Source organism: Pelodiscus sinensis, chromosome 25, assembly GCF_049634645.1.
Source record: "Pelodiscus sinensis isolate JC-2024 chromosome 25, ASM4963464v1, whole genome shotgun sequence".
Taxonomy (NCBI): domain Eukaryota; kingdom Metazoa; phylum Chordata; order Testudines; family Trionychidae; genus Pelodiscus; species Pelodiscus sinensis.
The window spans coordinates 13,899,537-13,915,366 of record NC_134735.1 but is presented as its reverse complement, the minus strand read 5'-3'; the positions used below and the strand labels follow the sequence as shown (position 1 = coordinate 13,915,366).

General features: G+C 52.8%; 1 protein-coding gene across 2 annotated transcripts in view; it reads right to left on the bottom strand.

Moving 5' to 3' along the window:
* The window catches only part of LOC102444094 (discoidin, CUB and LCCL domain-containing protein 1-like), a 73,944-nt gene that overhangs the window by 7,498 nt on the left and 50,616 nt on the right, over positions 1-15,830 (bottom strand). For both annotated transcript variants that reach the window (XM_075908959.1, XM_075908960.1), the window contains 7 exons: positions 14,817-14,854; positions 13,924-14,118; positions 9,515-9,636; positions 7,223-7,391; positions 5,860-5,952; positions 3,684-3,774; positions 355-392 (listed from right to left, as the gene is read on the bottom strand). In XM_075908959.1, coding sequence (XP_075765074.1) covers positions 355-392; positions 3,684-3,774; positions 5,860-5,952; positions 7,223-7,391; positions 9,515-9,636; positions 13,924-14,118; positions 14,817-14,854 — 746 coding nt within the window. The remainder of the gene's footprint in view (positions 1-354; positions 393-3,683; positions 3,775-5,859; positions 5,953-7,222; positions 7,392-9,514; positions 9,637-13,923; positions 14,119-14,816; positions 14,855-15,830) is intronic.

Here is a 15,830-nt window from a genome sequence, read left to right as displayed (position 1 = left end):
ATTGATTTCAAGGGGAGGTAGGTACTTAAATACTACTGGGGATGCAAAAGCGGCTTCCAGAATGAGAGGCTGCAGTTGAACATTGTGGCCTTCATGTATTTGTGGGGGAGTAAAATGCCTCCTAAGCAAGGAACAGCCCGGCTGAGCTCCGAGGGGCTTGGGAAGTGCTGCTTTGCTGTAGCTGAGGAGCGTGTGAGCAGGCTCACTAGGAAATGCTAACCCAGAGCAACTCGTTTCACTGCTAAGGTGGAAATCACCCACTCCCGGAGTCCAGGAAAGCCATGGGCTGACTGTTTGCCAGCTGGCTTCCAGCCCACCCAGCTGCTCCAATCCTGGGCGTCAGGGGGCACTTACCTTTCATGAGGCTGCAGTTCAGATCAGCCGCTGTCTTCCTGCCAAAAGAAAGGGGGAAAATAAGGCAAGTCCACAGCAGCGCCGCACTGTCCAAGCACCCAAGAAGCCAGCACATGGCCAGGGGATAGCGCATAGCCCATTTGCTCCAAACTAGCACAGGGTAAAATCTGTGTCAGCCCCCCCTCCAGCATTTATGAATACAGGCAGTCCCCGGGTTATGTACAAGGTTTGTTCTTAAGTTGAATTTGTATGTAAGTCGGAACTGGTACATATTGTAGGGGAAACTCTAGCCAAACATTTCTCCAGAGCTCAGTTTTATTCTCCCACACCTCACTTCCCTCAGTCCTTTATTCTCAAGCTGAGGTGTCTGCTGAGAAAAGCCGCTCCACGTCTCCCTGGTCTGCTGGGGGGGCACTAGCTTCGCGTCTCCCTGATCTGCTGGGGGGAAGCAGCTAGTGCGGGGTTGCCTCACCCCGTTTGTAAGTAGGGATCCGATGTAAGTCGGATCCGTGTAACCTGGGGACTGCCTGTATTGGCTTATGGACATGAATCTGCATAACTCAAAGATGCTTTATGCAGAACAGGTCATGTAACATATCAGTTTTACAGTTACAATCTGCTGAGTCCGCATGTCCTAGTTTTGTGCATGGACCAGTCTTGCTATGTCAAGGGATCTGTTTATAATAGTAAATGTGCTAATAAGGGCTATTACTGATGCTCCGGAAACAATGACTGCTACTCAAACCAAGGACTATAGATGGTTATGTTTGTCCTATAAACCCAAACTGCGGTTGGCTCTAGAAAGACATGTGACTGGGCCACTTTGGGTTGGAATCTGTCTTGAACCCGGTGTTTTTCCATGGAGATGGGGGGTGTGGAACAAAGGGGGAAAGTCTGTTTAAGTAGTGGGAAGCCATCAGTCCTTTGTCTTCAGCTGGCCTCTGAAACTGCCTGGCCCACCCTAAGAGGATACATAGGACTTTGAAGAAGCTGTAGACCCAGACCAGAGTAAAGACCAACTCTGATTTGAGGCTTTTTACCTGAGATAAGACCAGCTGTTTAGGGTAAGAATTCGTATGTGACAAGTTTCTTGGGCCCGTCTACAAATCAGGGCGAAAGCCGAGATAAGCAACACAACTTCAGCTACATCAATTGCATAGCTTCCCTCGACATAGCTTAATTTGCCTTTTGGTGCTGTCTATACAGCAGGAAGTCCGAGGGAGAGCACTCTTCCTCCGACCTCCCTTACTCCTTGTACAATGTGGGATACGAGAGTCAGAGTAAGGAGTCTTCCAGCTCGATAGTATTTCGAATTATGCTGAAATAACTGCTTGTAGTGTAGACGCATGCGGATTCTGTTATTTTGAAGTAACGTCAGTTATTCTGAACTAACACTGCTGTGTAGGCGTACCCTTGGTGGATTAGAACTAGCTAGAGGATTTTTGTTCATTTTAATCTAGTAACTTTGATTTGACTGTTTTCACTCACAACCACTTAAATCCTGCTATTTATATTTAATAAAACCACTAGGCTACGTCTATACTGGCATGATTTTCCGGAAATATTTTTAACGAAAAAGTTTTCCGTTAAAAGCATTTTCGGAAAAGCGCATCTAGATTGGCAGGACGCTTTTCCGCAAAAGCACTTTTTGCGGAAAAGCGTCTGTGACCAATCTAGACACGCTTTTCCGCAAAAAAGCCCCGATTGCCATTTTCGCGATCGGGGCTTTTTTGTGGAAAACAAATCTGAGCTGTCTACACTGGCCCTTTTGCGCAAAAGTTTTTTGGGAAAAGACTTTTGCCTGAACGGGAGCAGCATAGTATTTCCGCAAAAACACTGACAATCTTACATGAGATCGTCAGTGCTTTTGCGGAAATTCAAGTGGCCAGTGTAGACAGCTGGCAAGTTTTTCCAGAAAAGCGGCTGCTTTTCCGGAAAAAGTGGCCAGTCTAGACACAGCTCTAGTGTTTATTATCAAGCCCAGTGTAAATAACTGTTACCTGTGGGGAGCAACCAGGCTGCGTACCTCCCTTCCACTGATAGGTGGGTAGACCCGTGAGCTTTCTCTGGGCCATACTTTTACACAAGGTAAGATGGATTCATCTGGGGTTTGGTCCCTTTTGAGGGCTGGTTTCCTGGGTGCTGAGCCCATATAGCTGAGCCCTCTCAGAGCTGAACTGAGTCAGGCTCCGTCTACACTGTTTGTTTTTTGCGGAAGAGGAAATACAAATGAAGCGCTCATTAGCAAATCTCGTGCTCTCATTTGCATATTCTCTTCTGATCCTTTTTGCGGAAGAGGTTTTTGCGAAAAAAACCGCAGTGTAGACGGGGCCATTTGTCGGAAAAAACCCTTTTGCGCAAGATCCCTGATTCGGTTTACAGGGAGCTTCAGGGGTCCAGAGCTCCTAGGCTCAGCAGAGCACCAAGCTCCGGATCGGTTCCTGCAGAGCTTCAGCTCCTGCAGGCTCCTGGGAAAGAAGCGCCGGAGCCCAAGGAGTCAGGGTTCCTCTGAACTCGCCACTCAAACCCCAGGGAATTCTCCAGCTGTGGGTCCGATTGCCTGTGCCTTGTGGTGCCATGAGCAGGTCAGGCTGCATAGGCAACCGGGCTTTGGACAACCACATACCTACTGTGGCTGCCAGCATGAAGGGGGGAGAAATGGGAAAATCCAAAGGCAGGGGCATGAATGCAACAGCAGGGCTCAGTGGTTAGCATGGGGCAGTGGGAGCCAGGACTCCTGGGTTCTATTCTTGTATGGTGCAGGTAGCTCGCTTTGCCTCACGTAGCATCAGTTTCTCCATCCACGAAAGAGGGGCCGCACAGCAGGCCCAGAGCGGTGGAGCCACGAGGGTCCCCCATTGAGAGGCTGGGGGTGTAAGTCACTGAGGCCTGCAGGGGGTGCTGGTGAATGGCTTGTGCATCTCGGGCACTGGCTACCAAGGCTCAGGAGCATGAGACCCAGCAACTGTTCTGGGGGAGGGCCTTCATCTTAGGTGCCGCCCTCAGAACTCCAGAAGTTTGGCACTGAGCTTCGCACAGGGTGGGCCACATCCAGGTAGGGACGGACCCTGCAGAGGCATGTTCAGCAGGGACTGCCTGTGGCCAGCCCAGGCTGGGGAGGGGAGTGCTGACCCCATGGTCCTAAGAGCCCAGCTCTGACTTCTATCAGCAGCAGCTTCTGTTTCAGGAGAAACTCTGCCCCTGCTGTCCTGGGTGAGGGACAAGTGAGCTCCTGGGGGAGAACGTCCTGCTTTGGGACTCCTTGCAAGGCATGTGAGGAGATGATGGAGGGAACCGGGCATGCAGGAGGGAGGGGGAGGCTCACCCACCTCTTCTTACGGCAGAAGAAAGCCAGCAGCAGGAGGCCAGATGAGAGCAGCACAAAGCCCCCGATCAGCAGCATCACAAGTACCATGGAGCCTGGGGAAAGAAGCCAGGACTCAGCAAAGGGCTCCTCTGTCTCTGCTGCTGTGAGGGGGCACCAGTCACTCCTTCTGCCCCCCCCCTCGTGGGGATGCACTGCTCCCAGCCCCTGTTGCAGAGGGTCCAAGCTCAGTCCTTGCCATAGAGGAAGCAGCCCTGACCCCAACAGGAGCCATCTGCAGCCATGGCTTAAGGTGAAGGGTGGAAACTTTGTGAAATGGATCCCTGGGCTAAAGAATCTGTTTTTGCTTTGACACCTGTTCTATGCCCTTGTCACTCCACTGGGTGCAGGGGAGTGACTCCTGATTTACCCCACTGTGACTCTACTGGCTTCAGAGGTTGACTCTTGATTAGGCCACTCTAGGATCATAGTCAGGACAGTGTTTCTAGAAATGCAGCTTGACCCAAAACCATAGGGAAAAATTCCAGAAAACTTTTCCTAAGGGCAGGGCTGTTAAAAACCTGTTATTTAATCCTGCTCCTTTTGATGACAATACAGACCGCATGAAACAGGCTTCATGACTTGTTCCCCTCCGTGTTGCAATCAATGGGCAGGTGGAAGCCTGAAAACTAAATTCCAAGGGCCAAATGCTGGTTAAAGGAGATTGAAAGGGGAGGTGTAGTTCCTCCTGCATCCGCAGAGGAGGAGGGGGAGGAGAAAACTTTGCTGCTTTTAGCAGAGGAAGAGGAGCTGAGCTTTCATCCCTCCCCATCTTGCTTTAAACAAGGACCTCATCTGCACCTGTGTAAATGTAAACTCCAGACTGACACCACTATTAGTGCAAGCGGAGTTTGGGCAGATCTGCCTTTACTTAAAGAGCCTGATTCCCTGCGGTGTCACTGTCTGTTTGCTCTGGTGTCGGCACCAGGAGGAGGATGGCTTGTGTGGGATGAAGCTGGAGTGGTCCAGCACAAGGACGCAGGGCTCAGGCATTGGCTACAAACTCATTTCAGCCCCTACCTGTGTGAGCCAAGCACCTGCAACAGGCTCCTGACCACTGCCCTGACCAACTCTGCAGGAGCTCAGGGTAGAGGGGAGAAGACACGTCAGTCTGAACTAAGATCCAATACTGGATGCTGTTAGCGCCAAAGGGGACGGATCCTGCTCTCTCGGGCTACGTCTACACTGCAGTTATTCCGAAATAGCTTATTTCAAAATAGCACGTCTACACTGCAGGGAAGCCTCAAAATGAGTCCGAGGCAGCTTCCCTAATGCAGATGCGTTATCTCAATTTACACCCCCAGGAGGAATAACTTAGAATGGCCCTGGTGGGGGGCTATTCTGAAATAGCAGAAGTGGAGCGTCTACACATGGATAGGCGTTATTCTTCGTAGAATGAGGTTTACAGAAGTCAGAATAAGCCATCCGTTATTTCAAAATTATTTCGAAATAACGGAATTGCTGTGTAGACGCTCGCATTGTTATTTCAGAATAACGGCCGTTACTCCAAACTAACTTTGCTGTGTAGAGGCACCTTCACTGGCGTACAGCAGGAGCAATTCCACAGAAGTTGGGGGATGACCCTGTATGCTCAACGTGCTCTATACACACTACTTAGCGAGGGTTTTTTTAAAAGGCACAAAGGGGAACTAGGTACCAGTTCTGCCTGACTTCCACACCGAGAATTGGATGTTGAGCTGCCCTTTGAAACTGCAGCCGCAGTGTCAAGAGAGCATTATTATCCCCATGTTCTGTGGAAACTGAGGCACAAAGGCTAATATCCTGGTTTCTTTTTTAATAAGTGTTCAATCGCATAAACTAAGCTGTATGTACAATTGGAACCTAATTTGCATGTACAACTTTCCCTGTAGTGTGCACAGATCAAGTGTCTGGACAAGCCAGTAGCCAACTACACATTAAACTGGCTACTTAGGTACGCATATCCAGGATTTGCATGCCCAGATTCATCCCATGTTTGCCCATTTACTAGAGCATGGAGCACTGTTTAAAAATTGGGCCCCAAATTACTGAATTCCTCAGAGTTGCACAGTGAGTCTGTGGCAGAGCTGAAGACAGAAGTATTCCCCACCCCAGCTTAGACCGCTAGGCCATGCTACCCCTCTGCTCTGAGCTGCACCTACCTGCTCTCTCCGGATTTATGGCGACTCCAGGGATCAGGGTGTGATTGGTGGGGATGCTGGTCAGGACGGGAACCTCCTTTGGGCCACTGGGTACTGCAAACCATACAGTTTAATAAACACAATTAACATGCTGAAAGTAAAGAACAGTCAGCTACTCCTCTCCAGTAAAGAATCCAACCTGTGCCAATCTGAGCCTTCCCTGCTCCCTATATAGCAGCAGGGGGCATGACAGAGGGGCCAGAAGCAGCTGTTTTCCAGTGGAAGCCTGGTGGGTCCAAGCTTATGGTGATGCTAACACCAGGCAGCACTCTTGTATCGAGTGCTTTTCATCCTCCTGCTGCAATGCAGCCACTTCTGGGGTGGAAGGCAGCTAGTCTGACACTGTGCTGTAATGCTACACAACAGGGCTACATCTAGACTGGCATGATTTTCCAGAAATGCTTTTAACGGAAAAGTTTTAAGTTAAAAGAATTTTCGGAAAAGAGCGTCTAGATTGGCACGGACGCTTTTCCACAAAAGCACTTTTTGCGGAAAAGCGTCCGTGGCCAATCTAGATACGCTTTTGCGCAAAAAAGCCCCGATCGCCATTTTCGCGATTGCGGCTTTTTTGCGCAAAACAAATCTGAGCTGTCTACACTGGCCCTAGTGCGCAAAAATTTTGCGCAAAAGGGACTTTTGCCCGAACAGGAGCAGCATAGTATTTCCACAAGAAGCACTGATTTCTTACATGAGATCGTCAGTGTTCTTGCAGAAATTCAAGCGGCCAGTGTAGACAGCTGGCAAGTTTTTCCGGAAAAGCAGATGATTTTGCGGAAAAACTTGCCAGTCTAGACACAGCCCCAGGTGAGGACAGGAAGAGAGAAAACCCAACTGCAGGGGGAATGTAGAGGAGCAGGATGCACTAGCTGAGGATCTAGGCCAGGCTAACCTGCCCTAGGATCTTTAAGGGAAAGGACCCCAGCCCTTCCCTGGGGATTGGCTCCCTTCCAACCTACCTGCGTACCCAGGGTGAGCCTCCCAATGGAGGCATGACACAGCCCAACCCTGCTTGGCTTACAAGACCTAAGCCCAGCCCAGCAGAGGCAGCTGCCGCCTGGCTCCGGCCCTTGGATGGAATTCATCTCCCTCTGTCCCAGTCCCTGCTGCAAAGCTGTAATCCTTAGCTAGCTGGTGCAGCGATGTCTTGGGATTCACCCTCTGGCCCCAGGGAGCCACTGGAGAGGAGGGTGGCCCCCTGCACGCTAGAGCCATGCAGCGATGAGGCCAATGCAGCTCCATGCTGGAGCGTATTGCAGCTGGCTAGTGAAAACCTCACTTCTGTGTGACAGGGGGCTCCTGTGCCAGCCCCTGCAGAGCCTCTCACCATAGGGCCGGGGCGCCCTGAGACGAGCCACCTGGCAGCCCCGCAGTGCCACCTTCAAGGCGATCCGTTGGTTCCAGCTCTGCGGCACGATGCGCAGGTAGCGGGCCAGGATGGGGGGGAGGAACGTGTTGGAGACCTCCTGGAGACTGTCGGCATTTCCCTCCAAGACCTGGGCACCGAGAGGAAGAGAAGGGGGGGGTCAGCCAAGCAGGGCGGGGGCACCAGAGTGTCACAGCTCCGCCCTCTGAGCCTGTCATCCCAGTCCCAAGCAATGCTGCTGGCTCTCCCCGGGCAACAGAAACCAGCTTAAAAGCACCTGTCTGGGCTGTCACATTGGTGTCAATCTACATTGGCTACACTGAAGTTAGTGGCGTCACAACAGAGTTACACTGGGGTGGCGAGAGCAGAATTCAACCCAGGTTCTGGCCTGTTCTCCTGCCACTTCCTCATCACGTCCGCGACCGGCCTCCCGCTTCTCCCTCTCACCATCCTTGGTGCAGGAGCCTTCTCCTGTGCAGCTCTGGCCACCAGGAGCAGCTTGCCTATGCAACCACCCCCCATACCATCCCAGCTCTCAGCTGGCAAGGCCCCTTTTCTCTCTTGCCTTCCCCTCTCACTTCATCCCCACTGGTATCTAGTATCTATTTGGACACATACAGGGCAGAGGGAGGAGGGGAAAGGACCCATTTACTTCTACATATGCTCACAGAATGGGGGAGGGGAGTGCCCTCCCCCAAAGAGACTCTGGGTATGTCCCCTTATATGCTGGTGGGGCATGGACTTTGCTAGGGATTTAGACCTAGATGTGTGAGGGCTTGGGGGGGCCTACATAGATAGAAATCGGCAGGCAGGCAAGTGACAGGAAGGGAATGGAGCTGGTGGCAAATTCCCCTTTTAAATGTTTTTTGGCTTCTCTTCAAGTTTTCCTAGGAATATTTTACTTCTGGATTTCTTTTTATTTTTAAGGGGGAAAACATTTTCCAAGAAAAATGTTGAGGAATAGAGAAAAACCTTTGGGCTATGTCTAGACTGCAAGCCTCTTTCGAAAGAGAGCGTCTAGACTGCACGTTGAACTTTTGAAAAAGCGGCTTGCTTTTTCGAAAGAAAGCATCCAGTGAGTCTGGATGCTCTCTTTCGAAGAAGCCCTATTTACATTGAAGAACGCCTTCTTTCGAAAGAGGAACTTTCGAAAGAAGGCGTTCTTCCTCGTGAAATGAGGTTTACCGCCATCGAAAGAAAAGCCGCGTTCTTTCGATTTAATTTTGAAAGAACGCGGCTTGAGTCTGGACGCAGGGGAAGTTTTTTTGAAAAAAGGCTACTTTTTTCGAAAAAAACCCTGAGTCTGGACACAGCCTTGGTGTTGTCTACATTTTTCAGAGGGGGGAAACATTCATTTCCTAGTCAGCTCGAGAAAGGAACACAGCGGATACAGAGATTCCAGGGAGAAGCTGGGGAGAACAGAAAACTCTTCCCACTTTATTTCAAAGCCATGTTCTCTTTTTAGCACTCTCAGCACTTTGTATGTTTGTACCGTCCATGTTTCTTCTCTATTTTGGTTCCATTTTCATTTCATGCAAATGTAACATCGCAGTGGGTCTGAATGAACCCGGCAGTGTTGGGCAGGATGCCTGGATTCTAGGCTCAGCTTTGCTACTGATCTCTCGAGGGACGCTGGACAAAACAATTCATCTCTTTGTACCGCTGTATCTGTAAAATGGGGCTAATACGGTAATGAATGGGCTAGTGTGTATGTGCTCCACTGCCTTCCGCTGCTGAATTGAAACCCTATGTCATAGTTCCCACACTGCCAACAACCAAAATGGATTCTCCTTCCGCTCACGTGGTAGGGGGATGTGCTTTTTGCAGCAGGAAACTCTAGTTCTGTCCTTGCTGTCATTGTTAAATTCCACAGTATAAGGACCGCCCGAAAGGCCTAATGGCTGCAATTGCTTACAAGCCTGAGCTTGCTACCAGGAGGTGTAGAGAGGCTTAAGTAATGTTTGGGAACTATAGCAATGGAAAGCATCTGACCTATGTTACACCCAAAAAACGCCACTGATTTACTTCTGTGGGGGAGCTCCAGTTTTACAGTGGGGTCACAGAGACCAGAATTTGTCTCTAAGCTTCTGTATCCAGACTCCTTTGAGAGAAATATCCCAACTCCCATTGCAGGGTCTGCAACCAGACACAGCCAAGGGGCCAGATTTTGAAAGACTCCCTTTGTAGAATTCCCACCATGCTCTCTGGTCTCATCACCGCCCGAACGCCTTTTGTCAGGTCACACCCTCTCACCGTATCCTCGTGCCCGCTACTGGCTCTGTAGGCTTTCCAATTCTTCCCATCTTTGCTGGAGAAAACCTGGTAGGATTTCACGTAGTAGTTATATTTGTCGGAGGATCCCTTGGTTGTAATTCCTAGAATGGCACAATGATATCAGAAAATGATAACCCCGAACAGCAGGTAGGAATCGGTTGTGAAATGGTCTTGAAGCTATTGTCTAATCGAGACACAGACTTATGAGGGCAGAGATCCCGCCAGAGGGTGGATCTGATCCAACTCCCATTGACATCAATGGACAAATTCCCACTACCCTAAACAACTGTTGGCCTTTGGCCCTTGAAACCAGGCAATAAAGAGCTCTCTTGTTTTAATGGCATAATACCCCTTGGTCTTTGGTACTGCGGCAGTTGCTATGTAGCGGTTGGAACAGGCAAGAACTGAGACTCCTGGGTTCCTTCCTCCAGAGAAGAGCAAGGGTATATACTTCAGGAGCTCTAGCTAGTGACTCTCTGTGTGACGTTCCCATCTGAGCCTCAGTTTCCCCAAATGCTAACTGGGGGCGATGATTCTGCCTGAAGGGTGTGGGGAGGATTAATGGATCCCTGCCAAGCCCCCAAAGAGAGGGCTCCGAGTGGGCCTAGCGATTATTAGGTTCTCGCTCTTCAGTCATCCCCACCGACTGACATAAGAGCCTGCCACCCCCCACCTTCCCATCTCAGCTCCTTTTCGTTTCTTGCCTGAATCCCTCCTTTCCATTCTCCCCACCTGCCCTCCACCGTCCTTGGAAAGCTTTCAGGCTGCCAGGTTTGAATGTCGAACCTCTGTGGAAGCCAGCTTCCCTCACCCTGCCTGAGATGAACAGATAACCCCCAAACTGCACTGCGGCCTGCATTCCACTCAGCCTCCAGCCGCCCGCCACACAATGCCTCCATTTTCCTCCGTCCAATTAACAAGCGCATTCTGGGCCTGCCACACAAAAGCCCCAATTTTGGTCAGGACTCTCAAAACAAAGGGCATTTGCTGGCCGCTGGCCCACGAGCAGAACATTAACTTGTTCAGCCCCGTGAGGCCAGCCTCATCCCTGAGCTACAGAGGGAGCGATGGAGAGACGAGAGAGAGAAAGGAGGCCAAACTCAAGAGAGAGAAAAGGGAGACAGTGAAAAAGGAGAAAAGACAAGAGTGAATGAGACTAAAGAGAGGAATTGGACGTGCTAGGCTAAGCGCTCCAGTGAATGGAAAACATCGGGGGGCGGGGGAGGTCTGGAAGTAGAGTGACCATAATTCCCTATGCTGAAAACATATTGCTCATAGTCAAGCAAGTCCAATAGCAATCAATCCTACAAACATCAAATTAATGTCAAGTAAGGTTTGAGGTTCAAACAGGGAAGGGTGACATACACACACCACCTCTCCGGGTACCCGGCACAGCATCTTCCTGGGGCAACATGTGGGGAGAATGCAGGGTCACATGCCCCCTCCCCAGATTTCTGCCAGGGTTCACACCCGAATGTGGCCAGTAGCAGCCTTTCGGCGCTGTGCAGGGGGGAAGGGAAGGGGGCTGCTTCCAGCTGCAGATGAGGATGGTGGGGGAGGGATGATCTGGCAGAGTCTCTCTCTCCCCTCCACTGATCCCATGTGGCAGGAAGCAGCTTGTTCCCTTCCTGTCCACACTGCCAAAAGGCAGCCGACACTTCCAGGCTGCTGGCCACCAACATAACCTAGTTGCCTCCTGTCCCCTGGCTACAGCGTGGGCAGGAAGGGGTTAAGCCCTGAGGGTGCATTGTGCACCAGGGCCCAGGGAACCTGGCTGCAGGAGCTTCAGCAAGCCCAGCCAGAGAGGCGGCTCAGCAGAGGCGGCTGCCTGGGGGATGGAGCAGCCCCATGGTCCCTGGGAGCAGGGCCCAGGGCAGGGTGTGGGGGAAGAGGATGCTAAGTCCCTGCCCCGGGGGCTGCTGTGCAGCCTGCAGGTTCGGGGTGTGAACGGGCTGGAAATCGCTCTCCCCCCACTGCCAGAGATCAGTCGAGGGGCAGGGAGGCTCCCCCGTGCCAGCGCTGGGCAGGGCTTTGGCACACGCAGGGCTCAGCTCTTCCTGACCAGCGCCCTTGGCCAGAGGGTCTGGGGCTTTCCCAGGAGCTGGCCCAGCCAGGCTGTTGGGGCTGAGTGCTCGGGTCAGGGGCTGGTTCTCCAGGCAGTGCTGGGAGTGGGAAGTGCCCTGCCGGGGGGGCACGGAGGAGCAGTGAGGCGGGCGGGGGGGGTTGATGGGACAAAGCAGGGAGAGGTCCGTGTGAGGGGGGGGGCTGATGGGTGGGTAGCACCGGTGACACAACCAGCAACAGCCTGGCACCTGCCCACACTCCCCAACCACTGCAGCCAGTGCCGGCTAGAAAGGGGATGGGGGCTGAGAGACCAGCGGGGGAGCAGCCCGCCCTGCTCGCTGCATCTTTGCCCCACCACCGCTCTTGCACACCCAGCCCCATCACAGACACCGGACAGCCCCACCCCCGCTCACCCCTGGCGGGCAGGGACCTGGCCAGCAGCAGGACTCCCCAGGACATATGGGGAGGGAGACAAAAAATATGGGACAACTTGCCCATTTTTAAGAAAAAGTCAGGACACCCACACATGGGCTTAAATACGGGACTGCCCCTTTAAAAACGGACAATTGGATCTGAATTCTGTTCCCAGTTACGCTGGAGCAAATCTGGAGGGACTTCAGTGATGTTTCCGTTGCTTCACCTGACTGATACCAGCATGAGATCAGAATCCAGTGCCAGCTCACCCCCCAACTTCATTAGTTGTAACGCTGCCCCTCTCTTTTCCTTTAAACTGGGGGGTGCTTAGGTGGAAAGTGCCTGCATCCTGGAAATGTGGGTATGCCCAGGCTTGGGGCTGCCACTTGCCAGAGGCACCCCAGATCTATCTTCAGTGGTATCTCCTCCTGACGGAAGGGGCAACATGAGGAGGAGGAGCCAATGTTTCCCAGGTAGCGATGCTCTAGAGCAGGGGTGGGGAACCTATGGCCTAGGGGCCGGATCCAGCTGCCTGCTTACCTGGCTCCAGCCCCCAACTCAGGGCTCTCCCCCCAACATCGAGGAGCTGGCTCTGGTGCTTCAGCATCCCTCTCCCCCAGCCCACTGATGCCCCTCTCCGCTGCTGCACCCTACCTCCTGTCCAGCCCTCCCACCCCCCGCCTGCTCCTGCACCCTCCCAGGGTCCCAGACTCACCCAGCTGGGTTCCTAGCAGTCCCCTCCCACACACTGAATCCCTTTTGGCCTCACCTGGGCTCTGGCATGCAAGGGGAACGTGGGCAGAGTCGGAGGTCACCTCAGTGAGGTGTTTTTGCTTCTCATTTTTGAGGCCTCCAACTGATTTTTCTATGGTTCAGCAGCCCCCAACCCAGAACAGTTTCCCTGCCCCAGCTGTGGGGAGGTTACGCAGCAGGGCCCGGCACGCATGCGGAGTGTGAGATCTGGCATCCAGCGGGTGGGCAACACGAGTGTAACTTACATGCCACGGGAGCAGCCCAGGAGCTGGGTCTGACTCTGATCCTGCTCTCGCTGAGCCCATGTAACCCCACTGACGTCAGTGGCACAAAGCCGGTGCGAGGCGAGCGGCGGGCTCCCCGCCAAGAGGGGTTAGATCACAGCAGATCTGCTCCTCCCCGGACCTGCCTGGGTCACCTCCACCCCCATCCAGATGGCTCATTGTGCACAGGCCCACGGAACACCACTCACACCTGCGTGCGCCAATGCCCTGACCTCCATGCAGACCCCCTGCTGCTTCTGTGGGCCACGATGCGTCCTACACCCGATGAGTGACTGTCACCGCTGCTCCAGGGGGCAACGCAGGACGCAAGAGGGGTCTGAGGCTAAGGGACTATTTGATGAGGCCGAAGGCCAGAAGCACAATGGGCCAAGTCCTCCACTGTTGTCAACTGGCTTAGCTCCACCGAAGTGGACACCCATTTACACATCTGAGGCTCTAGCTCTGTATATTCCAACAAAGGCAGGTGGAAGTTGATTCTCCTCTCACATTATTCCTCTCTTCCAGCAGCCCCTGCAGCATGGAGTTACTCCTGATTTACTCCAAGGTTAGTGAGCTCAGGATGAGGCCCATGGAACGACTGTGGGAGAGATTCTGGAGTGACTTCACTGGGACAAAGACCGAGTCAACTAGTCTGTAAACTGTCCCAGGAAAGGGAAGCAATGAGGCTCTGGTGATTTACCCCAGCTGAGGCTGTAACCCCTCCATTGGCACAATGGAGCTATGCCAGTTTACATACAGCTGTGGATCTGGCCCTTAACCAGGCGTAGCTATCCAGGTGTGATTGGGGTGGTGCTGTTTTACACCCGGAGGAGCTGCTCTCCCGTGCCGTGGTCCAGTCCCGGAGGAAGAGAACAGCGCCGGATACTTACTGACCTGTGATGTTCTTCCTTCCACCCAGGTCTAGCTCCAGCCATTCAGTCTCCGAGCTGGAATCAGCTGCCCATGAGTGTCCGTGGATGCTGAACGCCGCCCGCTCAGCTGTCCAGGGCTTATACTGCCCCATGGCATTGACCTCGTGCCAGGAGGAGGAGGCGTTGAAGCCGGCTGCGTCCAGGGGATCGTCACAGGCTGGAAAAGGAGGTGCACAACTGAAGGCAAGTGGGAGAACTGGCGGCTGGGTGGTAGGGGGTGGGCACAGTGGAGGGGAGGCCTTTAGCCACACAGGGAGTGTGCTGGGGGAGTCGGATGGGTCTTAATGAAAAATTCCTCTCTGGCCCGGCCCCATGCACAGTGCAGCCCCAGCAAGCCGCCGGCGGCACCATCTGACTCAGCCTTAGCCCCTTTCTTTTGGCACCTTCTCCACTGATGCTCCCCCCCTGTGACTAGCTGACCCTGGTAAATAGAGGGGGCAGGGGGCTTCATTTCTACGTGGCAGGCCTGGAACCCAGCAGAGCCCAGCCCCTTGATCTTCCCCGCTGGGATTCTCTGTCAAGCTGCTGGCTCATCGCCTGCAGCCAAAGGTCCTCGCAGGGCAGGGTCATGGCAAGACATGCGGACCTCACACCTGCCGGACAGCCTGCCTCTGCGCTCGCCCCCCTCTCTAACCTCCGCGGGTGCCCAGCCAGGGGCCCAGCGGGAGTAAATTGGTACAGGTGCAATGGAGCGGCCATGTGCCCTCCGAGGAGCTGGCTCACTGACTTCACTGGTGTCATTCCTGATCTACGCTGCCCCGGGGAACCTCCCCCTACTCCCAGTGAAGCTGCCGGAAGCTTTGCTATCGATTTTGCCTGCACGACTTGTTCAAGGACAAATGGAAAGTGACGTACCTTTGTGAAAAACGAGGCGCTTTTCAGACAGGGACCCACTGTTGGAAAGAAAATGGGTGGAGAGCATTATACACTGGGAGACAGGAACGGCCTGATTCTGAGCTCATGCTAGGGTTGCCAGATGGTTTAACCAAAAATACTGAACACCACCCCCCAAAAAAAAACACTGGGGAAAAAATTCTGTTGAGAGAAAAAAGGGGGAGACCAAAGTTGTTGAACCAAAAAAAAAAAAAAAAAAGACCCTGAGATTTGTCAAGCAAAAAACAACAACAAAAAACTCCCAGAAAGCCCCCCAGTATTGCCTCTTTAAGAAATGCTTTTGTGCTTTTGAGGCTTCTTGTCTTTCTGCTCCGGACCCGACAGCTCCCCTGCAGAACCACAGAATCCTAGAATCATAGAACTGGAAGAGACCTCAGGAGTCATCAAGTCCAGCCCCCTGCTCTAGGCAGGACCAATCCCAGGTAAGCACCCAAGATTTTCGCTTCCTGGCTGGGAAAAAAATCAGAAAATACCAGACATTGTAGGTGTCCGGTATTTTCTGAATTTTTTTACCGGACAGGAGGCGAAAATACTGGACTGTCCAGGTCAATACCGAACACCTGGCGACCCTAGCTCATGCTGGTGGAGCACAGAGGTGGCTCCACCGAAGTCACAGCGAGGTACGTCCCACCAGCGTGAGTTGGGGGAATAACTGCCCCAAAGTCAGCACAGTTGCTCTAAGTTTGCCCCAGTGTAACTCAGAGCAAAATTCAATTGTCAGGCTTCACTCTCCTTCCCGGCTGTAAGTGCGCTGATTTCCATGGAGTCACTCCTGATTCACACCAGGGTGAGCGAGAGGAGAACCTGGCCACATGCAGGACGCAACAACCATCACAGAGCACCACGTGTTCCCTGCTGTGACACCTCTGGGGGACCCACTTAATCTGGTGGAATCTAAATCACATTTGAGACCCTTGGCTCACATCTGAGCAAGCGTAAATGGGAGCAGCTCCCCAGTTCAATGAGGTTGCCTGC